The following is a 24,041-nucleotide window of genomic DNA, read 5'->3' as shown; positions in this document are numbered from 1 at the left end:
CCTAGATCCAAGAATTTGGGAGGCCCACATGAATTAATGCAAAATGGCCAATAAAGTGGGCGGCGTTGAGCCTTTGCCTCCCCCTTTTGCCACAGTGCTTTGGATTAACCATGCCCAGTCCATCCAAAGTCTGTGCAAAATAAGCTATACTGCAAGGATGGGACCTTAGAGACCAACTAAGTTTGCTATCTGTGGACGCGGGTGGTGATCAGAAGGTTGGCAGTTTGAATCCCCACGACAGGGTGAGCTCCTGTTGCTCGGTCCCTGCTCCTGCCAACCTAGCAGTTCAAAAGCACGTCAAAGTGCAAGTAGATAAATAGGTACCGCTCCGGCGAGAAGGTAAAAGGCGTTTCCGTGCGCTGCTCTGGTTCGCCAAAAGCGGCCTAGTCATGCTGGCCACGTGACCCGGAAGCTGTACGCCGGCTCCCTTGGCCAGTAAAGCGAGATGAGTGCTGCAACCCCAGAGTCGGCCACGACTGGACCTAGTGGTCAGGGGTCCATTTACCTTTAGTTGGTCTCTAAGGTGCTACTGGAAGGATTTTTTTTAATTTTGTTTCAACTACGGCAGACCAATCTTACCTGTTGCAAGGATGGGATTTATTCCCCTGGAAAGGACCTTGCGCTTTTGACAGCATAATCTTATGCACTGATATACTGAGTTCAATGGGGCTTACCCACAAGTAAATGTAGGTAGAACTGCAGCCTAAAAGCCTTGTTCCCTGCTGAAACTGAACAGATGGCAATTCAGAAGATTTGCCTGCTGAATTTCTGCCCAGCACCTCAGTGGTAAAGGGTTGTATAACTTATGAGCTAAGATCCCTTGTGTTTCAGTTCTCTATTTATCACAATTTCCAGCCCCTCCCACAATTAAAGACTGACAGTTGTCAGCGATAAGACAGTCTCTGCTTACAATCTAAAAGGCACAAAGCGAAAAGAGACTGATCGGGGGGGGGGAGCAAAGTCGAGTACTATTAGTTACTCTGCAAGAGAGCAGCTGTAATGGAAAGATTTCAAGGCGGGGGGGAGCATGGTCTGTCAGCAATACAGATGGGGGGAAATCCCATCTCTCATCCTTTCCTGCAGCCTCACGGTATGGCTGCTGCAGTAATCAACAGGAGAGAGAGAGGAGCTTGATGGAGATTTGAAAACACCCCACCCTTTTAACACCATCACCCGTGCCAGAGTAGAAAGCAAGCAGAGTAGAAAGCAAGACTTCCGGGTTAGCGCCATCGGCAATGGCGGAGTTCCTCTGACCGAGAGGAACCTGCTCCGCGAAAATTGGGTCTTGTCGCCGCGGCGAAGGCGGAGACCCCTCAAAAATCCCAGGCGGAGGAAGCCTGGGAACGTGGGATTCAGCTGACACCAAGAGCGCCTCCCCTACTCGCAGGGAAACCCTTTTTCGGGGATCCGAAGCGAAGTGGGGTAAGTGGCGCGGTGTTTTGAATCGACCGCTACTTTTACGGAGTGAAGCCGCACAGCCGTTGCCGGAGAGCGCTGACTTTTTCCTGTGGACAATTGGACTCTAAACAAGTACCCGTGAGTAGAACGGAAAATTGGACTGCGAAACATTTTAATTTGGCACCGAAGCGGGAAGGTTCTAAACAGGAAGTCCGCCTTCCGCTTTTGTAAATAGATTGAAGCAAAAATTTTGCAAGCTAAAGTCTGGAAAGTCGTATATAAAGGACTAAATTTCCTTCAGTTAAAACCACCAAAACCCCTCTTGGAAGCAGGAGAAGAGGGGGGAATCTTAGTTTGTTTAAGCCTGCAGGAGAGAGAGTAAAGAAAGATAAATTTCCACCATCTCAAACCTGGGAACTTGGTGTCAGAGACAGAAATTTTGGGGGAAGTTCATTGACTGTGAATGGAATGTCTTTTGACAGATAGTTAAAAAAGAGAAACATATTGATCCCAATGTTGCCTTTTGCATCCAAAAGAAACAAAATATTTGAAAAATAAAAGTAATTTTCTTTTGTTGGACCTGCTTTCAAAAGATGGATACAAATTGAAATTGTCTCCTCTAGAGGGAGCTTGTTAAACTGTTGCTGGAGTTGATCTGGGGAATTTCACAGCTGTGGAGATTAAGGATCGTGAGACCAGACTTTGACCTTGGATAAGAATGTGTTTAGAAGAAGTTTTGGTGCTTGCTTTTTGCAAGACAAGCGCTTTGTTGGAGCAGCTGCATGAGAAGATGGATTTGATGACTGTTGCAGTCAATAATTTTTGGACAAACAGTGAATACTCACATAGAAACCATTCAGGAACCAACCCAGGAATCTGTTTTGACAGGGCAAGTGCAAGTGCAGAAGATAATGGAGGAGGTTGTTGTAACACAAATGGAGAGACCTGAGGCCCTGCAGGAGCATAAGCTGCTGTTTTTGAAGACTGAACCTGGAGAAAGTCAGATTTGGAGAGAGGGAGCATTGTTTGGCTTGGAGATGGGAAGTTGGTTGGATCCCCCTAGGCAGGGACGTTTTGGCTTTTGGGATTTGATTTTGGGCCAGGGGGGGTCTGGAGTTGTGGGGGCTCTTAACTTTGGAGGGACTTTGAAACATGCTTTTAAATACTTTCTGGATTGCAGTGCTGACTGTGGAGAATGGGCTGACCTGTTGAGGGGGGATGGAGATATTGTTGGGTTGGAGTCTCCCCGAGACCTACTCCTCAATGAGAAAGGAAAGAAATTAAGAAAAAGATCAACAAAAGACAAAGTGAAGTGCAGGTATAAACAAGAAGAAGATCTGCAGAAGGGACATGGAAAAGACTTAAGAGCCTCGGACACAAGATCACCAGGTTGATGGACTAGATGGAATGGATAGAAAGGACTGACATAACCCGAGACCAGGAAGTAGAGACGTTGGATGAAGATTGGAAGAAAGTTTTAATTTATTTTGAGAATTAGTGTAAAATTAATGAGTGTTAGGAAAAATGTTGGAATGAAACTATTTAGTAGAAATGATATAAGGAGTTATGTACAAATAAGTATTAAGTTTTAAGGCTTTTTATGGTAAGATAAGGTTAAAATAAATTAAGGTAAATTTAATGACAGAATATAGTGAAAGATGGAAAGGATTTGCTGAGTTAATTAATAGGTTAGACTGTTATACAACAAAAACTGAGAAAGATGGAAAGAATTTGCTGAAACAATTAATTAAACTAGAATACAAAAAGGGAGGTGTGAGGAGGTCAATGAAACAAGTAAATGAAAGATAATGATATGGAATATTGGATGTGTGTTTTAATGTTATTGTTCTTTTTTGCTATATTGTTGCGTTGTTTTTTATGTTTTTTTCTTTTTATATATTATGTCCTGTTAATTTTTTTGTTGCTTTCTTTTCTTCTTTTTTGTAATTTTTAAACTTCTAATAAATATCATTAAAAAAAAAAGAAAGCAAGCAGCACGTGTTGGACAAGGGCAGGGCTCCTGTGCGTCTGAAAAGCTGTGTGACAGACAGAAATCCAGCGACAACAGCCTCCACCATGGAGGCCCATGAGGCTGTACCTGTTGAATTGCTGCTTGTCGTGCAGCTCTTTGGAAGCCCTGGAGATTTCTGAAATCTGTAACCGCCCTGAGATCTGCGGGTATAGGGGCAACATACAAATTTTAATCATAATCAAATCAAATCAATCTTTATTACTGTCCAGAGACCCAACAAATCGTTACAAAGCAATACACAATTCATTCAGCCTACCTCCAGGTTAAACAAGCATTTTGTTCAAAAGATAGGGATCACTGGTTCTTGCAACCACCGATAAAAGCTTTGCCACTGCTAATGTTCTAGCGTTTGTCTGATCTTCCAATAGGAACCTGACATAGTGAGCCTCTGATTTTCCCGGGAAAGATACCAGCAAGGGTAATATCAGTTCAGCCCTGGCTTGCTCATATTTTGCACAGTGCAACAAAATATGTTTTATGGAATCGATGCACACGAGCAAAGTCTGTCCTGGTAGGGAACTCCTCTCAACCTGCCATCCAACACTGCAGAAGGAAAGACGCTTAGTCTGGCTTTGGTGAAAAGCCTTCGATAATTTGGTACTGTCAGGTTTTTAATGTAAGATGTTAACTTAAAGACATGCCCATGTTGTACTCCTACTGCCAGCGGACCACAGACTGCGTGTGATCGAGATAGCAAGTCACTGTGTGCCTTATCCCATTATTATTATTATTATTAGAAACTTATATTATTATTATTATTATTATTATTATTATTATTATTATTATTATTATTATTATTATTAATGGGATTAATAATAATGGTGCAATTATTATTAATAATAATAAATTAGTATTATTAAATTAGTGCAATTATAATTATACTAATTATAAATTATAAATTATACTAATTATAAATTAGTGCAATTATTATTAATAATAATAAATAGCCCATTATTATTCTTATTATTATTAAATAATAATAATAATAATAATAATAATAATAATAATAATAATAATGGGATATTTCTTATTAATAATAATAGAAACTTCTTATTAAAATAATAATAATAATAATAATAATAATAATAATAATAATAATAATAATAATAATAATAATAATAAGATTAGAATCTTCCCTATGCAGGACATTCGAAAACTCGATTTAGGGTTAATAATAGAAAATAGACACCTAAGACTTTAAATCCAAAAGGCAGCATCCAATGGTTCCTAATTCGAGTTTCCGAATGCCCTGCATACGGAAGATTCTAATCGGCGCCAGAAGTGGGGGCTTCCGATACGTTACCCCTTTGGTTTCCGGGTCTTCCTGTTTCCCGTAGGGGCGCTCTGGGATTCCCCCGCTCTGTGGCCGCCGTGAGGCGCCGTCGACGACGTTGGGCGGCGCTTAGAGGTCCGCTCTGCCCGCCCTTGTCGCTGGCGTCGGAGGTCCCGGAAGCGTAGCCGGGGCTGTTGGCGATGATGGCGGAGAGTCCGGCTGCCGAGGAGGCGGCTGCGGCCGCGGTGCTGGCGGCGGCGCCGCCGTCGAGCGCGGGGCCGGGAGCTGGAGCGGGCGGCGGCGGCGGCCCCGGGGTGTTCCTGCCGGCCGAGATCTGGGCGGTGGCGGGGCTGGGCTCGGCCGGGGCCGCATCCGGAGCGGGTGCGGGAGTCGGGGCTGGCGGGGCCTCGGTGCCCGGGATCCCCAGCGCGGCCGCCGCGGCCGCCGCGGCCGGGGTGCTCCTCTCGCACTCGGCCTTCTGGGACCCCACCACCAGCGGCGACTGGGACGGCGAGAGGCCGAGCCCGGCTTGCCTGCTCCGCATCAAACGGTGAGAAACTTTCCGCTCCCCGGGCAAATGCCGGAACCTCCCGCTTTCCAGATTTCTATCCCGGAAGGTGTGGGTGGGGTAGTGTTCCTGAGCGTGTGCAGAGTGCGTAGTACGCGCCTTAATTCCCCGGGCATCTCATCCTGTCTGTGCATACATCTGAGGGCGGAATGGGGCAGGGAAAGTTTTCCTTCTCCATCAACTCGCCCAGGAAAGATTTTACTGCCCTACGTTCTTGGCAGCGATTCAGCGTCTGCAAGGAATTCCCCATAAGCGAGGGTGGGGGACCGGAGGGCCTCTGGGGGGGGGTGTTGTAACTCCCATCGGCCCCAGCCAGCATGGCCGGTGGTTAGGGATGATGGGAGTTGTAGTCCAACAACTGGAGGGGGGTATAGGGTGACAACTGGTGTGGCGTGGCCGGTATGCGGGTGCCCTAGTGGAGGGGAGCTGTACCTGTTGCATTTCCATATGGCTTGTAGCTCTTGAGGGAGTGGTGTTGTGCATCTGTTAAGCAGCAGCTTGGGGGTATAAACTCCCTATTACAACAGCCCAGGTAGATTTAAGATCAACAGTGGCTTTCACAGCCCTGAAGATGATATAACCTTATGCTCAAGCATCCCTGTAAGGAGGATATCCTAGATTGTTTCCACCCCAGGCTCAACTTCCTTGTTCTGTATCAGATTACAATTGGCATATAACATATTTAGAGCCTCTCTCTCTCTCTCTATATATATATATATGCCTTGCTAGTGTGCCTTGCTAGTGTGTAGCATCCAAGGATGAGACAACTCATTTTTAGAAGTTTCTTTGGAATTACAATTATTCAGAATTGTTGTTTAAGGTCCCAAATTTTGGCTTTGGCTTTCTGCTTTGTTGAAGTTGGCTTGCTTGGTTTACATGTGATGGAAAGGTGTGAAGTTTTCTTTAGGATGACTTCTTTCCAGCATCGACATCAGTGCAGAGATCATCTTCTGCTGCTAACCATATAAACTTGGGGAGTGAGAGACATCCCAGTATCTCCCATTGTGCTGCACAATTAACAGTGCATTGCAGTACATACTCACTTTATTTTATTTAGGACTTGGTCACAAGTTTAGGTTTGCATTCATAATCAACAATAATGTAAAAAAAATAGTTTTTTAGTCATAATCAATAGCATGATTAAAAATGTTCCTTTAGCCCACCGTGCTGTAAAGGATTTAGGGTTAAAGGGGCAATGGGACATTTGAAACATATAAAAATTGTGCAAGTTAAAAATAGCCCTGTTAAATCAGACCAAAGGGTTCTGTTCTCCTTATGGACAGCCAAGAAGCAGGACTGGCTTGATAGCATTCTTCCCCTCATAAGCCCCAGCAGCTAGTATTTTGAGCCGTGCTGCTACTGGAGGTATTGCAGCCATCATAACTAGGAGCCATTAATACCCTTGTCAGCCATGAATTTGTCTTACCCTCTTTTAAAGCACTCCAAATTGGTGACCACTCCTGCGTCTTGTGGGAACCAGTTCCGTAGTTCAGCGATGCCCTGTCTGTCTTGGTCTTGAATCTCCCACTACTCAGCCCCAGATTCTCTCATCATGAAAGAGGGAGGAAAACTTCTGCTCATTTTCTCCATAACTTAATACACCTCTATCATTTTCCCCTTACTTGCCTTCTTTCTAAACCAGGCATGTCCAAAGTCCGTTTTGGGGGCCTAATCCGGCCCCTGTGGCAGCCTATCTCCTGGGGTAAAATCCTAAAAAGGACAGGCCTCACGCATGTTCACTTCATCAAATCTGCCCCTCTTTGAAAAAAGTTTGTGCATCCCTGTTAAACTAACAATTCCCAAATATTGTAATTCCTTGATTATTTGAGTTTTCCTTTACCTTTCTGAACTCTCTTTTTGAGGAGCGTTAAGCAAAACTGTACCCAGCTGAATACTTTTGTTGTACCCTAGGTTTGTCAAAATGCCTGATGCAGGCAGTTTTTTTTTTTATCCCTTTCCTAGCGAGCCGTGATACGGAATTTGCCTTTTTCACAGCTGCTGCACATGCTAAGTAATTCTCACTAGGCACCCATAGACGGTAAGCTCTTTGGCAAAGGCTGCTATCAGCAGCACGAAAATACGTCCGTAGCAGCAGCAGTTATTTTCCAGAATGCTTTCCGCCTTTGTGTTCCCTGTATCTTGCAACAGCCCTGAGAGGTAGGCGGTTGCCATCCCCATATAGCTGCTGTGGAATTGCTGTTATGGCCCAAGGACATAAGCTGTGTCCTTGGCAGGCATGGAATTTGAATGCAGGCCTTGAAATGAACTTCTCTGTGACCTGGGTTACATTTGTTCAGTACTTAGCGTGCTGTTAATTAATGCTTTAACATGTTGTTATGAGAGGCTGTTCCATCTGCTAGAAGATCCCTTCTGGGTATAGAGGAGAATGAGAAGGCCAGAATGCACTAGCAGTAAGAATTCTTTTAGCCTCGGCTAACGCTTTTGGATAATGTGAGAAACTGCAAGGGGAAGGAAAGTCCTCCATTGCAGTCAACAATATCTCCTTTGCGCAAACAATACTCTGTGTTGAATCGTTGCCATCTCCAGTCAGCACAACTAGTGAGCCTGCCCAGCAGATTCTGGAGATCTAGATCTTAGGTACACTATCAAGCAAGTGTTACTAGGCAGATGTTTCGGGTGCCCTGATACAAGGAGGCTTCCCAGGCCTGTTTTAAAGCTGGGAAATAACAGGGGGTGGAGGGAGGGACAGTTTGGGTTTGTTCCTAGAGCTGAACGCTACCACTTCAGGAGCAGTTACGCCAGTTCCACGTTTAATCCCAGGAACAAAAGCCTTATTGTCTGTGGCAAACCAAAACGAAAGTGAACTCGTAGCAGAGCAGCCTCGTTTCCCAGAAGTGTGCTAGGACGCCTCCCTCCTCCTTCCTCCACGGAGTGTGCTGTTTGTTATGTGCCAAAACAGGTGTTTGTGTTATGGGCCGAGGGCTGCAGTGAGCCTGAGAAGGACTGCAGTTGTTCTAATGTGCTGTTGGCACAATTTATATGTACGGCAGGAGATGCCAATTCACCCTGCCTGCTCTTTAACAACTGTCTATTGTTCAGCGAGAAGAAGGAAGTGTGGTCTTCCCCTCCACCCCACCCGCCGCTGCCCAGCTAACTTTGAGCCCACAACCTCTGACTTTTGATGTAGGTGTGTTCTCGTTAAGCAGAGTTCAAACCATGAACATTTTCTGTTGTGAGTGTACAGTCACGGGGAAAAAGAAAGTGCATCCTCTTTGAATTCTGTTTTTTTACATATGAAGACATAATAACAATCATCTGTTCCTTTGGCGGCTCCTAAAATTAGGTAAATACAACCTCAGATGAACAAAGGCACATGGCATAAAATACTATGTAATGATTTATTTAACAGAAATAAAGCCAAAATGGAAAAGCCATGTGTAAAAAACTTAAGTTCACCTTATGATTCAATAGCTTGTAAAAAGGTAAAGGGACCCCTGACTATTAGGTCCAGTTGCAGACGACTCTGGGTTGCGGCGCTCATCTCGCTTTATTGGCCGAGGGAGCCGGCGTACAGCTTCCGGGTCATGTGGCCAGCATGACTAAGCCGCTTCTGGCGAACCAGAGCAGCGCACGGAAACGCCGTTTACCTTCCTGCCGCAGTGGTACCTATTTATCTACTTGCACTTCGTGCTTTTAAACTGCTAGATTGACAGGAGCAGGGACCGAGCAACGGGAGCTCACCCCGTCGCGGGGATTCGAACCGCCGACCTTCTGATCGGCAAGCCCTAGGCTTTGTGGTTTAACCCACAGCGCCACCCGCGTCCCTTCACTAGCTTGTAGAACCACCAATAATGTGAAGCAATTGTTTCCTGTAGGACTTTATCTGTCTCACACATGGTTGTGGAGAAATTTTGGCCCATTCATACTTGTTCAGTCTTTTCCTAATTGTACTGTCGTGAACTTTAACATTTAACATGCTAACTGTAGGGCCTGAGATGTACCATAATTTTGGGGGTTTTTTGCGATTTCTCTGAGCATTGCACGGTCTGACCTTGGCGTGAATTTGGTGGGACGTCCACTCCTGAGAAGATTGGCAACTGTCTTGAATGCTTTCCACTTTTGAATAATCTTTCCCACTGTAGAATGATGGACTTAAAATTGGTTGGAAATGGGCAGCACCACTTCCTTCTCTAAGAGCTTTGTGTCCTCTTTCCTCCTTGGCACTGTGTTAAAAAAACACCTGAATGCTCCAGACCAGCAAACTGCTAACATTTTGTCTTCTATAGAGGTGGGCACACTTGCTGATGATCAATTAAGCAAGGACATTTGATTAGCACTCCCTGTCTACTTAATTTCTTAATTCCTATGGAAGCTGTAATGGTGTACAGTGGTACCTTGGTTTAGAACAATCCTCTTTACAAACTATTAGGTTACTCTGCAAAACCGGAAGTAGTGTCCCGGTTTGCAAACTTTACCTCGGTCTAAGAACGGAAGCCGAATGGTGGAAGGGCACCGGCAGCGGGAGGCCTCAATAGGGAAAGCGCGCCTTGGTTTAAGAACAGACTTCTGGAACAGATTAAGTTCGTAAACCAAGGTACCACTGTACTTAGTTTTTCACACATGATTTCTCCATTTTGGCTTTATTTCTGTTAAATAAATCATGACACGGTGTAATACGATATGCGTTGTTGTTCATCTGAGGTTGCATTTACCTAATTTTAAGACCTAAGGAACAAATGATTGCTATTATGTCCTGATGGGTAAAAGCACATCATTCAAAGGGGGTGTACTTTCTTTTTCCCATGGCTGTATGTGTGTGGTAAGAGTTTGATGAGGAAGCAGTTTCTCATAGGACAGAGTGGGTGATGAAAATGTATCTCTTCATGATTGAATTACCCTTCCCTCCCTCTTCCGGTGTCACAGCCTAAGGTGTGATATTCACAGTGTTTCAAAATCATGGGCTTTCCCTTTTCTCTTCATTTCCTTTGATGGGCTATATTGTGATATGTGCTTGATTTGGAGCTGCCCGTATAATGTGCCATGCATTTGGAAGGTAATAAGTTGTGACATAGGAGGAAACAAATATGGATTAAAATGGGACAAAGGAGTGAGGAGGTCTATGAAAAGCACAACACAACTTTGTGGAGAGTCCTTTATAGGGGAGATCTTTATATTTGTTTTCAGGAGTCTTTTAAGATTGACTGCCTGCCTGAAGCCATGAGAAGTAGAAACTTATGTTTCCTTCTCTCTCTCTTTTTAAAAGCAGGGCTGTTTCTCAAGAATTCAGCAACAGGATTTGGGGATTGGGGGTGCAAAGCTGGAAGCTCCAGCAGTGTTTCTCAAACACTGTTTGAGGTCCCCAGCTGTTGTTGGACTACAACTCCCATCATTTCTAGCTAGCAGGGCCAGTGATCAGGGATGGTGGGAGTTGTAGTAGTCCAACAACAGCAGGGGACCCAAGCTTGAGAAACGCTACTCTAGAGAAACACTTGACTGATTAATCCATTGCTGCTATTATTCTTTTTGTTTCCCAGAGATATCATGTCTATCTACAAGGAACCCCCTCCTGGAATGTTTGTAGTGCCTGACCCCCATGATATGACCAAGGTAGGTGGTATCTGAATGCCTTCCTCTGTAGTGTGTCCTCCTTGAAGGGGTTTCCTGCTGTTTTTAGGAGGGCTAGCATACTGAAGTTCACCTTGCTATGACTTGAAATTTCATTTATGACAGCAGCCTGTGGGAAAGGGTAGCAGAGCGATTGCCACAGGAGAAATTAGGCAAAGTGGAGTTTGCACAAAGCATCTTCATCCTTAGGCAAATCTTTTCAATTCATGTTCTGCTCACCCTGATAAATGTGTTAGAATGAGGGTTTTGGGTACCTTTACAAAAGAGAGAAGGAAGCAATCTCCGGCTCTGTTTCTGATTTTTATTTTATTTTATTTTTTTAAAGCGTTTATTAATTTTCCAATTAAAACATCTAATTAGCATATCAAATCAAATCCAATGAAAATAAAAAAACTAAAATAAAAGAAAGTCCAATTATCTTCCAAATTGTAATAATTTTTGTTTTGGCTTCCCACGGTCTGAATTCCGAAGCGCTTTCAACATCATAGTCCTGCCTCTCATCATCAATGTTTTCCATAATTCCATATCCAATTTTTTCCTCCATGTTTTGACTCTGTCTATGTGATCCTCATTCATGTCAGAAAACAGATACTTTTTCCCTATGGAGTGCAGATTTGTCCGTATATTGTACCTTTTCAACTGTTTTTGTTTTTTCATCGCACCGCTTCATTTAATTGCATCCAAATTCAGAGTTCTGTCCAGCTCTTTGAGAATTGTTATTTTGGCAGCTCCCAAATCGTTAATCTTTCCCGTCCAGGTGTTATCAAAGAAACGGAGAGAAACCTCCCTCTGAAACTCCTTGTTGATTTATTCTTAAGCAGTCTGAAATTTAAGTAGGTCTGCCCCTGAGTCACAATATTTCACTGGCGTCCTCTTGGTATATCTGAGGGATCTGTTCTTTTTTTAAAAAAAGTAGATCTCACATGCCTGAAGTTTGACCACATTGAGTGGCCATTTTGTTGAAGGTCAAATGAGGCCTCGTTGCCTCGTTCATACAGATGATGTGGTATACATCCTGGAACAGTTTTTATCACTCCAGACCACAGGTGGGGAAAGCTCCTCCATGAAAAGAAAGCCCATGTACGCCTGAGACCGGGCCTTGTGTTTCTTGTCTGCTGCTGTGGCCAAGTGGATAGGAAGCTGTTCTGTGGGCTCAAAGCCCAGAAATTGTCTCTGTTGTTGCGCTTGTCGTGACTGGGGTTCTTTTGGGGGGGGGGCGTCCGTGCAAAAGGTAAGTGGGAACATTTCTCCCCCTTCCTCCTGATGGTGCTCAGACTCATATCCTCCTCACCCCTTGCTCTGTGGAAAGAGCCACTGGGCGCTGCTGCTGCTGTTTAATGGGTGCCTGTCCTTGTGGGGCAAAACCACAAAACCAGTTGCTTTCGCAGTCCTCCACCTGTAGTGTGAAGAAGTGGTGCGCTCCAGAAATAATTTGGGCCTCCTCAACAGCTACCTGTGTGAACTGAGCTTGATACTTGAGCCTGAGAGGGCAGTGAGTTTTCCCTAATGTTTTGTAGAGGATCTCTCTTCTCTCCCCCCCCCCCCTTAACTCTCTTAGCGGCCGGCTTGCGTCCCGCGCAAGCTCTGCCGACGTTGCACCCAGTTGGAAGTTTTTGCGCGAGCTGGGCTTTTCTCTTGCAGATTCATGCGTTGATCACAGGCCCCTTTGACACGCCTTACGAAGGGGGTTTCTTCTTGTTCCTGTTTCGCTGTCCTCCAGATTATCCCATCCATCCACCGCGGGTCAAACTGATGACAACCGGGAATAACACAGTGAGGTTTAACCCTAACTTCTACCGCAATGGGAAGGTCTGCCTCAGTATTCTAGGGTAAGGAGCTGAGCAGCCTGAGCTGCTTCGGGGAGGTCCACACTTCTGCATGCAATTAACATGTCGATGAAATGTGTGTGTGTGTGTGTTTCTGTTTCTGTTCAGAGCCAGGTAGGTTGATGATTATCATCTTGCGGGAACGAGAGGGGCTGGCTTTTTCACTGGTAGCTCTCCTTGCTACAATATGGGAGGCCCCCAAAGGTATTGCCACTCTGCCAGCTTTTGAAGTCACACCTGTTTAGACAGGTATTTCCCTGCTCTTCCTAACTTGGATCTCCCAATTTGATTGTTTTTAGCTGTTACGCTTTTTGAAATGGGCTTCCTCATTTATTTATATGTTTCAATTCTGTTGTTATGCTATGAGTAGCTTGTATTTTTTTACAGTTGGCTTCATTCTTCTTGTTTTGCTGTTGTCTTTTATTTTTTGTGAACCACACTAGTATTTCTTCTTGAAATGCAAGGCTTCGAATTCATTATATTCCTATCTTCATCATTGCCAAGGCAGGGCACCACAGGGACAGATGCTTGTCTGGGCAGAGGGGCCTTCTCTGTAGTGGTCCCCACCCTGTGGAACGCCCTCCCACCAGATGTCAAGGAAATAAACAACTATCTGACTTTTAGAAGATATCTGACGGCAGCCCTGTTTAGTGGCTGGCTGCCTTCAGATGGCATAGAACAGGGATGTCCAATAGGTCGATTGCGATCTACTGTTAGATCCGCAGGAGGTTTTTGTAGATCACGGTCGATCGCTGGGTCCCTTTCCTTAGCATTGGTAAAATAGAATCTGGCCCCGCCTTCTATTGTTGCACAATCTGCAGAACGGAAGACGGAGTTTACTCAGTGAAGCTGTTTGTTTTCCCAGCGATCTGTTGTTGAGAGCCTGTTCCCCTTTCTCCCTGAAAATAGCCAGCAGCTTAGCCTTGAACTCCCCCAAAACGTGGCTTTCCTAATCCCATTAAAAAAAGCTTAACCACTTTAACCTGAACCCCCCAAAAACAGGGGTAGATCACTGCCAGTTTTTAATGCTGTGAGTAGATTGCAGTCTCTTGGGAGTTGGCCACCCCTGGCATATAGCATTTGAGCATCTTTGGACATTGCAAGGAGTCTCTGCCATCAGCCAGATGCGCGAGAAAATCATGCGCATGGTGCTTCCTGTAACATCCAGAGCTTCTGTTCATTTGGCTCAGCTATCGGCAGCGTTTAGTTTTCCTTTCTATATTTGCATGGGTTTTTTGTGGGGGGGGGGAGAGGTTGGTTTCAAATAGCATTACATTTTCAGAAACCACAAAGCATTCTCTTGAAAGTTTGGGGCGTTGCTTTTTCCTGCTGATCCTGTGTGGTCTTCATTTCCAGCCCTCCAGCTAAGAGCTCTTCAAACCAGAGTATGACAGGAAGTGGCCATAGTTGCAGATTTTATACTCTGCCCAGTCGCTCGTGTTCTTCGGCCTGTTTCTGTTCGCAATGGCCAGAGGTTGACAGGCCCCTTGCTTGCGTCGTGCATCGTGGGGGCAGAGCCGGTTTGGGTGGTTTTCTGCCTTTGACCTGATTCGAAAGATGGTGCTTGAAAAAGAAAATGATGGGAGCTGAATGGAGCTGCTGTATTCAACATCCTTAAGAAAGTTAGATCGGGAATAGAAAGTGACCGTCTATGGCAGGCTTCCTCAGCCTCGGCCCTCCAGTAGTTTTTGGCCTACAACTCCCATGATCCCTAGCTAGCACGACCAGTGGTCAGGGATGATGGGAATTGTAGTCTCAAAACATCTGGAGGGCCGAGGTTGCGGAAGCCTGGACTATGGCAGGCATAGGCAAACTCGGCCCTCCAGATGTTTTGGGACTACAACTCCCATCATCCCTGACCACTGGTCCTGTTAGCTAGGGATGATGGGAGTTGTAGTCCCAAAACATCTGGAGGGTCGAGTTTGCCTATGCCTGGTCTATGGGCTTCCAGGCTTGAGAAACCGCATCATTTCGTATATACCATTGTAGTCTTTCTCAACTTGATGCTGGGCAGACGTTGGGCCTTAACTCCTATCATCACTGACAATCTTCTGCGTTGACTGGGGCTGGTAGAATTTGCAGTCCAAGCTCCTTTTGGAGCTCGAAATATGGGTACCCCCAACAAAAATTTAAAATTTGGCTCTGTAATTTTGAATTAATGTGATTTGATTGGTTTGTTAATAAAAATTATTTAAAAAAAAAGAATTTGCAGTCCAAAGCACCTGGGCAACACCAGTTTGGAGAAAGCTAACATAACTCAAGCATGAAGATTATGATCTTCCCTAGTAATACTGTCTTGTGTACAAGCTTCAAAGTAACAAAGCATGTATAGAGAGGAAGAATTGGGTATCCCACAGCTAAGCAGGGTGGATTTGATTTAAATCAAATCAATTTAAATCACTAGTAAGCAAGAACTTGATTTAAATCATTCTTTGACAGAAAGACTCATTCTTGCTGGTATAATCTTAATATTTACAACCAGAGGAAGGTTCCATTTTTGGAGTAATAAATTTTCAGAGTAGGTTTTTTTTTTTTATTCTATCAAAAATTACTGATTTGGTTATACTATTAAAAATAAATAGACAGATAATTATGAAATTATTGTGAGGTTTAATAAGTTAACTCTTTACATTTGGACAACTTTTCTGCTGTACTTTATTGGAAGGAGAAAAATAATCATTTCCTTAATAACAATTTAGACAATTTATGTAACAAAAACAGTATAGCATATGTATCCATGTTTGTCAACTGATGTGGTTAAGCAGTTTAAAAAAAACAAACAAACAACTTAGACTGAGTTAGAAAAGTATCTTTAGAAAGATTTTTCCTCCAAAAGCATTTTATTTTAAAAATCCGATTTTTTTAAGAAAAAAAGTTCTGGTTTAAATAAAAAAAAAATCCTGTTTAAAATTTTAAAATCTGATTTTTTTTATTTTATAAAAAACTCATTGATTTTTATCCACCCTGCAGTTAAAGCATTCTTTTCACTAATGCTCAGGCATGGCCTGGGGCGTTTTAAACCACATTTACTTGCTACACTTTGTCTGTTAGCCACAAGTGCTTTTTAGGATATATATGGATTTGGAACCTTTTAGGATCTAATTGGATTTGGGGACCCAAGCACCTTTTACATGTTATGTGGGAAAAATCAGGAAGACCCTCTTGCACCGGCACCCTGAAAAAGCAAGGGGCAGGGACACCGTGCTATGCAACTTCATTATCCTGTTTTGTGTTTCTGGATTTTTATTTCCTGTTTTCATAGTTGAGCTTTTTGCCCTTCATCTCTGGACAGTGGGAACGCTCCAAATAGAATTCCTCAGATATTTCACACAGCTTCTAGGAACTGAGGTGTAGACACAGTGTGTAGCTGGTGCTCTGAAAGAAGATGACGATGCCAAGAAACAATGGCATTTCCGACTTGTTTATCACAGACGTTCGCACGCATTCGCTTGATTGCCATGATTTATTCTGTTTCTCCTAATTACGGAGACTTGCCAAGGAGGTGCGTGGGGTATTGACGCCTTGAGCCCTGGCCACTGGGAATCCTGCCCCCTCGTCCCCCTCGCTCCCCTAATCAGCCAGCTCCCAAGGTTTCAGAATTCCAGTACGTTTGATAAGAGCTAGACATCTAAACAGAAAAGGAATGTGATACTTAGGAGGCTGAATTCTCTCCTCACTGCCAGACTTTGTGTGTGGCTCTTGCGTGAGACTGAATGCATACAGCCCTCGATTCAGATTACTGGAAAGATGCATAAAAGTTTGGAATGGTTTTATCACAAAATAGTAATTATCCATCTTCATAACGTGTGTGCGCAAACGTTTTCACAACTACCTTCAAAACAAATACAGTCAAACCTCCGTTTACGTAACCCTCTGGTTACATAAACTTTGGGATGTGCGTGCGGCAAACCCGGAAGTGTTTTACCGGGTTTCGCCCCCACGCACATGCACAGAAGTGGTCCTCAGGTTGCAGAAACCTTGGGATCCGACCGGACCTCCGGAATGGATCGCGTCCGCAACCGGAGGTACCACTGTACATTGTTTCATAAAATGACTTCCTACCCTCGCTTCCACAGTGTTTTTACTCAAACCTTTTTTTCTACTGCATTACATCTTTTTAACTATTGCAATAAAGTTTCTCGTGTTACAATGATTTTGCTGTTTTTCTGCTGCTGCTTTTATCTCGAATCCTGCCTGCAATTTCATTTATAACTTTGCTATTTATCTGCTACGTGTGTCACAGAATTGGGCTTTTCAATCTTCTTTGCTTGTTTAGTGGTTCTTGCCATTACATCTTCAATTTTTTCCCCACCACCCTGAGGCCTGGAAACTGGGGTTTTTTTACTACCTACCTACCAACGTACCTGCACACACACACACACACACACACACACACACACACACACACAGACAGCTAGGACTCTCACAAGTTACAAATCAAAGTACATTGAAAGCCACACATCATTTACAGAATTGTTTGTTTGGCTGTGTGAAAATAAACTCCCATTTCTTGCTGTCTGGCAGTACGTGGACTGGTCCGGCCTGGAGTCCTGCCCAGAGCATCTCTTCGGTCCTTATATCTATACAGTCCCTGATGACTGAGAACCCTTATCACAACGAGCCTGGCTTTGAGCAGGTAAGTAGCCGGAATCGTGGATTAGTGCCCACTTTACGGAGCTCTTGGTTACAGGGACAGGGAAGTGGCTGTCCTGTAACAAACGGCTCTCTTAGAAACGGGAGTGTCGGCAGAGCAATAAGACCTGTTGAAGTTTGATCTCCAACCCATCTACATCCTTTTAAGAAGACACTCCCAATTCAGAGGTTCGGCGTGTTGCTGCGGGTGGGGCCTGCTTCCCTGTTGTGTTAAAACAGCTGACTGCATTGGGACAGAGTGGAAAGGAAAAATGCCTTGAGCAGCCCTGGATAACTCCATATGCTGCAGTCTGTATACACGTATTCACAGCTTGTCTGCAGAGCAAGACCATGCATGGAACCTCTTTGGGATCTTTCATGGAACATAGCTCTGGTTTGAAATAGGATTGTCAATCCACTTTTAGCAGCAACTGGCCAGTGTTTCCAATGGGTAATGTCAGCCATACTAATTGGAGGCATTCCCAGTCTCTCCCAGTCCCTCTCCCCCCCCCCCCCAAGACCAAAGTTGTGGGCTGTGTGTCTTGAACTTTGTAAAAGGTGACTTTTGTTTTTGGCCGATCTCTTGCAGGAAAGACATCCGGGAGACAGTAAAAATTACAACGAGTGTATTCGGCATGAGACTATCAGGGTCGCTGTGTGTGACATGCTAGAAGGAAAATGCCCTTGTCCGGAGCCTTTACGGTATGTTTGGGAGTCTCAATTCATGGGTTTCAGGCATTTAGCATGGAGAAGGAGAGAGGGAGCTACCCTTTAGTCAGACTTCCTGTGAGGTTTGGAGTTGACAGGGTTAACAGCTCTGTGTTTGTCCTACATCTGGGGAGTTGTTTTTCTCTACATCCGGGAAAAGCGGAGTTCTTTGTCTGTGAGTTACTTTCACTTTTTTGCCGAGAGACGCAGAGACACCAGGCCTGCCGTCTCCGATGGTCTGTTTATTATTTTAGCGTTCCGATGTAAATAAAGCTGTTAGTTTAGAGGAACAACAGTGTGTGGACTCTCTCTTCTTTAGAGAGCCAGTGTGGTGTAGTGGTTAAGAGCGGTAGTCTCGTAATCTGTGGAACCGGGTTCGCGTCTCCGCTCCTCCACATGCAGCTGCTGGGTGACCTTGGGCCAGTCACACTTCTTTGAAGTCTCTCAGATTCACTCGCCTCACAGAGTGTTTGTTGTGGGGGAGGAAGGGAAAGGAGAATGTTAGCCGCTTTGAGACTCCTTGCAGGGAGTGAAAGGCTGGATATCAAATCCAAACTCTTCTTCTGCAAGCTCACTCACACCAGAAGCACGCACTGTGCTGCTCTGCTGCAAGTCCAGGAACTCTGTTGCTGTGGAAATGTACCAGACCCGAACACTCCGCTCCCCCCCCCCCCACACTTAGAAAAACTGTTTGCCAGCATGAAACCCCTGACTCGGCATTCAAGCACCCTCATTCATTCATTCCTCCAGCTGCATGATCATTGTCCGCATTCTGTTCCCTCCAATCCAGATTACCAATATGTGTCTTGTTAATTCAGATCTTTTGCTGAGGTTATTTGTGCAAGCAATGCAAACCGCAGTACAGTCAGACCTTGGTTCTCGAACGGAATCCGTTCCGGAAGTCCGTTCGACTTCCGAAAACCAAGGCGCGGCTTCTGATTGGCTGCAGGGGCTTCCTGCACTCAGTCAGAAGCTGCGTTGGATGTTCAGGTTCCAGAGAACATTTGCAAAACGGAACACCCGCTTCCGGGTTTGCGGCGTTTGGGAGCCAAAATGTCCGAGTCGTAAGGCGTTCAACAACCAAGGTACAACTGTATTCATGGCTCCATAGAAGCTCTCCCTGCCTCTTAAGGCTGTTGTTTTTTATAGTATTTTGGTCAGCAGGTCATGCATGAGGGACGGAACCAAAGTACATTGCACTGTGGGAAAATGTTAGCTATTGTAGTTGTTTTTAGGAAATGTGCACATGACAAACTGATTTTCAGGAGCATGAACTATGGCAGTAGCCCTTTTGTTATAAACCACCTGTCACATCCTTGCTCTGCGGCCTTACGGTTTGTTTTGCTTGCTAGGGGTGTTATGGAAAAGTCCTTCATGGAGTATTATGATTTCTACGAGGGGGTATGCAAAGAGCGGCTTCACCTCCAAGGACAGACAATGCAGGTAAGGATTAGATAATGTCTATGACTGCCCACTCCTGAGGGCAGCCTCCGTTTTTTTTTATAGAAATAAAAATAAACAATTTGGAATGTCATATTTCCTTCCCTCTTGAGAAGTGGGCTCGTTTGCTCAGCTGAGGGTTTTCCCAAAGGGAAAATTGAAAACCTGAGGAATGGGTAACAAATTAGGAGAAATGACCAATTGATAGCATTTCTGAAACTAGCTGGAAGCATATTGTGGGATGCGGGTGGCACTGTGGTCTAAACCACTGAGCTTGCAGATTGGAAAGTTGGCGGTTCGGATCCTTGTGACGGAGTGAGCTCCCGTTGCTCTGTCCCAGCTCCTGCCAACCTAGCAGTCCGAAAGCACGCCAGTGCAAGTAGATAAATGGGTACCACTGCGGCAGGAAGGTAAACGGTGTTTCCGTGCACTCTGGCTTCCATCACAGTGTCCCGTTGTACCAGAAGTGGTTGAGTCCTGCTGGCCACATGACCTGGAAAGCTTTTCTGTGGACAAACGCCGGCTCCCTCGGCCTGAAAGCGAGATGAGCGCCGCAACCCCATAGTCTCCTTTTGCTGGACGTAACCGTCCGGGGGTCCTTTACCTTTTTTATATTAACATGAGCAGGACATTGGAATGAGGGGGTGAGAGATAGGAGACTTGAATAGATCCTGGTTATTGGGAAAAGAGCATCCAGCAAGGGGATGGGGATGAAAGATGTTAAATTCTCTAATCCGGGAAGGGAGCTTCCATGGCTGTGTTCTGCTTCCACAGTCAGAGGCATCCATGCTTCTGAATACCAGTTCCTGGAAACTACAGGAGGGGAGAGGGCTCTTGTGACCGGGTCCTGCTTGACAATTTCCCACAGGCATCTGGTTGGCTACTGTGCGAACAGGATGATGGACTAGACGGGCCTTTGGCCTAATTCAGCAGGTTCCTCTTAGGTTATAGATAGATTTCAATATACAGTGGCACAGTGGTGCCCCACAAGACGAATGCCTCGCAAGACGGAGAACTCGCTAGACGAAAGAGTTTTCCGTTTTGGAGGTGCTTCGCAAAACGAATTTCCTATGGGCTTGCTTCGCAAGACGACAATGTATTGCAAGTTCCTGCTGGTTTTTTTCCCCTCCCCCCCCCCCTTTTCCTAAGCCGCTAAGCCGCTTATCAGCTGATCCGATCAGCAGATAAGCCGCTAATAGCGCTAATCCGCTAATCCTTCAATGGGCTTGCTTCGCAAGACGAAAAAACCGCTAGACGAAGAGAATCACAGAACGGATTCATTTCGTCTTGCGAGGCACCCCTGTACCTCGGGTTACAGACTCTTCAGGTTACAGACGCTTCAGGTTACAGACTCTGCTAACCCAGAAATAGTACCTCGCGTTAAGAACTTTGATTCAGGATGAGAACAGAAATCGCACAGCAGCAGCGCGGCGGCAGCAGGAGGCTCATTAGCTAAAGTGGTACCTCAGGTTAAGAACAGTTTTAGGTTAAGAATGGACCTCCAGAACAAATTAAGTTCTTAACCTGAGGTACCACTGTAATAGGAAGCTATTTTCCCTTTACAGAACGTCATTTTTCTCAACTGAAGCACATGTTGCAGTCTGATTTGCTAGACTTGGGTTTCCAATCTGATCCAGCAGTAGTTCCCCTGTTCCTCTTGTGGCTTCAGGGTTGTTAAAAAATACTCGCCGCTTAGAATAATATTGATCTTGTCAAGCGTCTGTGACTTGAACTGGTTACAGAAGGCCTTGGCCACCCTGTTTCCAGTCCATGTGCAAAGTAACCCTGGCAGATCTTGATGCATCCCGATCAGACAGTTTAACAAACACAAGAAAACGTTCAAATGCTCTTTTCCTAAAAAGCCTGAAGCCTTCCTGCTAGGAATTATGGGCAATGAAATTCCAAAAAAGCTCAGGAGAGTCTTTATGCTACAGTTGCTAATAGAATTTTAATCACAAAAGGTTGGGAGGGAGAGGACACCCCATCCAAATTAGACTGGCCAAATAAATTAAGATAGCACGCTGAATTGGCGAGACTATCAGCAAGGCTACGAGACGTTACCGATGAAAAAATTTATCAGAGATTGGGGCATATATATAGAATTTAAGTAAAAGAACACTGACAAAGTATTAATCTGTTAGCAGGTTTCAATTGACTTCTGGGTGCAAATAGGATAAGTTTACAAAATTTAAAGTAAGTTAAATAACAGGGAGAAAATAAAGATAAGCATGTAATCAAGGAATTTAATCTGGGAACTTAATGGGAAGATCGGAGGTCCTGTTAAACTTAATTACAATATGATGTACAAAACAAGTATCAATGAAGAAGAGAATAATTGTGTTTTTTTATCTTGTCTTTAACGTCTACTGATTATTTCTGTTATACAGTTTTCAACCAATAAAGCATTTTAAAAAAAAGTAATTTTCATCCCTTCTCCCCTCCTCTCGCAGGATCCCTTCGGCGAGAAGCGAGGGCACTTTGACTACCAGTCCCTTCTGCTGCGTTTGCAAGGAATCCGCCTGAAAGTGCAAGAGAAACACCAGCAGGAGAACCCAGACATAGACTCAGAAAGCAGCTCTTCTGAGACAGAGACAGACACTCAAGGGAGCATTAAGGCTTAGGTGCCTCCCACCTGATTGCTTGGGAACCCAAGACGTAGGGGTGGGATCTTCTGACTCCAGGCACTGCGGAGGAACCCCGGAGAGACCCAAGAACCAGTCCGGTTCTAGAGCGGGGAGAACCTGGGCTGAGCAGCACCCCTTCATTGCCTCCTCCAGTGCTCTGGCACACGCTGTTTAAAACAAACGAGGATTTGATGCTAAAACTGAACCGGGCTTGTCTTTTGAAAGTGGCTCTTTCTCTGCTGGAGACCCGTGAGCAAAAATGGCATAAAGGCATTCTGGAAGAACCCGTGACGGGTCGGTTTCTGTCCTCCCCATGATTCTAAAAGAGCCAGGAGGTAGAGCTTGCCTCTACGCCCCGCCGTCTTTTGTTATACCCTCAGCGCCTGCCTCCCAACATTGCCCCCCCACACAATGGGATGGACTCCCAGCTCTACCAAGTCTGTAAAAGCACCTTTGACCATTTAAATAATCCAGCCCTGTTTTCATATTCGCTCTGTTTCAGTTTCCCAGTTGGGTTGGGGTTGCCTGTCCTAGGCAGACCAAAGAGGAGGAACTTTGGCCGGAACTGGGCTTTTGTGGCGATTCAAAACGACGACAACGAAAAAGCAGTTTCCAAAGCTTTACTCAACTCTAGAGCTCCTTTTGAATAATCCCTCCCCAAATTCGGAATCCAGGCAGGAAAGAAGAGACAAAACTGGGAGAGATCCAAAATTGGTAACATGTCAGCCTTGTGAGCAAGCCAGCCAGCGGCCTTCAAAAGGTGAAGTTGAGCAGGTTTCATGGCCAGTGTTTTGGTTTTTATTTTTTGTGATCCTTGGAAGGAGTCATCATTCTGGCAGTTCATTTCCTGCAAGTGGCATATAATTATTATTTTTTTGGAAGGTACAGTATTAGAATTTAGTGAAGACAGGTGATTCTATGCAGCCATTGATTTTGTTTCAAGAGAAAGAGAGATAGCAAATATAAATTAACGCAGCACCAAGAGAGAGAAAAGCAATGCTAATCTTAAGCTTTGGCAGTGCAATAGCAGACTTCTCTGTTCAAAGCAACTCAGATCTGCAGCTTTGGGGGGCAGAGTTAGGAGTTCAGTGATGTAGAAGAGGGTGCAAACTAATGGAAGGACAGCAATAAGCATCAGTCCAAGTTAGGCAGAAAACCTGCTGTTGAGATCGGTCGAAGGATTGGCTCTCGTTTTTTGTCAGGAGCCTCTATTGAAACTGAAGCAAAGTTGCACATGTGTAAGTCTGCCGGATCTGCCGTAACCCCCTTCTCTCCGAATCACTTTGCCGTGCTGTAGACCGAGAAGCACATGCCTTTTGAGGATCGAATTGTGGGAGAACGTCTGGCACCCTCCCAGCTGGCAAAGTATTTTATTTTATTTTTTACTTTTGAAACTTCAAGCTGGTTTCTACGTAGAAAGGCCCAGAAGCCTTGTGAACACCTTTCACTTGCTTTCCCCCCTTCTTTTAGAGACCCTTTAAGAATTTTTTTTTTAATGGGGGGAGCTCCTGACCTACAGATGCACATCCAGATCAAAAACTTGGCAGGGGGAGGTGAGCAGATGTTAACAGTGGCCAGGCCAGTAGGAAGTGTTTCACTCAGTAGGTCCAATCCCAGCTGTAGGAACCATGCAGTTCCTACCTAGCCTCTGAAAGGAAGTTCATGTGTGATTATAGGCACTGTTTATCTGCAAGCACACTAGTCTTGCAGCTATTCCTGCCTCTCCCATGTAGAGTGTGATGTGCTGCTTCTTAAAACTAAAAGTAACCCCCCATACCTGCTTTTTGGAGTGGAATGCCCTTTTCTCCGTTTCTCTCCCACCCGCAAGGAGAAAAGACTCTCCCAAGGGTTACGAATAGCCGGTGGAATCAAAAGCTTTGTAATGCAAGTTTGCATTTAGATGCCTTGTGCAGGGGGAACTCGTGAGGACGAAGGCAATCTTATCATGTTTGTG

At 44.9% G+C, this 24,041-nt stretch overlaps 1 protein-coding gene and 1 long non-coding RNA gene across 2 annotated transcripts; one reads left to right on the top strand and one right to left on the bottom strand.

The window, feature by feature from the left end:
- Positions 1-3,608: 3,608 nt before the first annotated feature.
- On the bottom strand, positions 3,609-4,801 carry LOC308571488. The gene is made up of 2 exons (XR_014001484.1): positions 4,734-4,801; positions 3,609-3,973 (listed from the first exon to the last, which is right to left on the bottom strand). It is a non-coding gene; the product is annotated as an uncharacterized lncRNA (long non-coding RNA).
- Positions 4,802-4,888: 87 nt separating this feature from the next.
- UBE2Z (ubiquitin conjugating enzyme E2 Z) lies at positions 4,889-22,451 on the top strand. The gene is made up of 7 exons (XM_081166742.1): positions 4,889-5,253; positions 10,767-10,839; positions 12,499-12,686; positions 17,208-17,319; positions 17,905-18,017; positions 19,376-19,466; positions 21,914-22,451. Exons 1-7 carry the CDS (start codon positions 4,904-4,906, stop codon positions 22,082-22,084), a joined length of 1,098 nt encoding a protein of 365 aa, XP_081022868.1. The 5' UTR covers positions 4,889-4,903; the 3' UTR covers positions 22,085-22,451.
- Positions 22,452-24,041: the final 1,590 nt, after the last annotated feature.

The sequence above is a fragment of the Podarcis bocagei genome (assembly GCF_964188305.1).
Source record: "Podarcis bocagei genome assembly, chromosome: 13".
NCBI lineage: Eukaryota > Metazoa > Chordata > Lepidosauria > Squamata > Lacertidae > Podarcis > Podarcis bocagei.
Note: the sequence above shows the minus strand (reverse complement) of the source record. Positions and strands in the feature narration are given on the sequence as shown.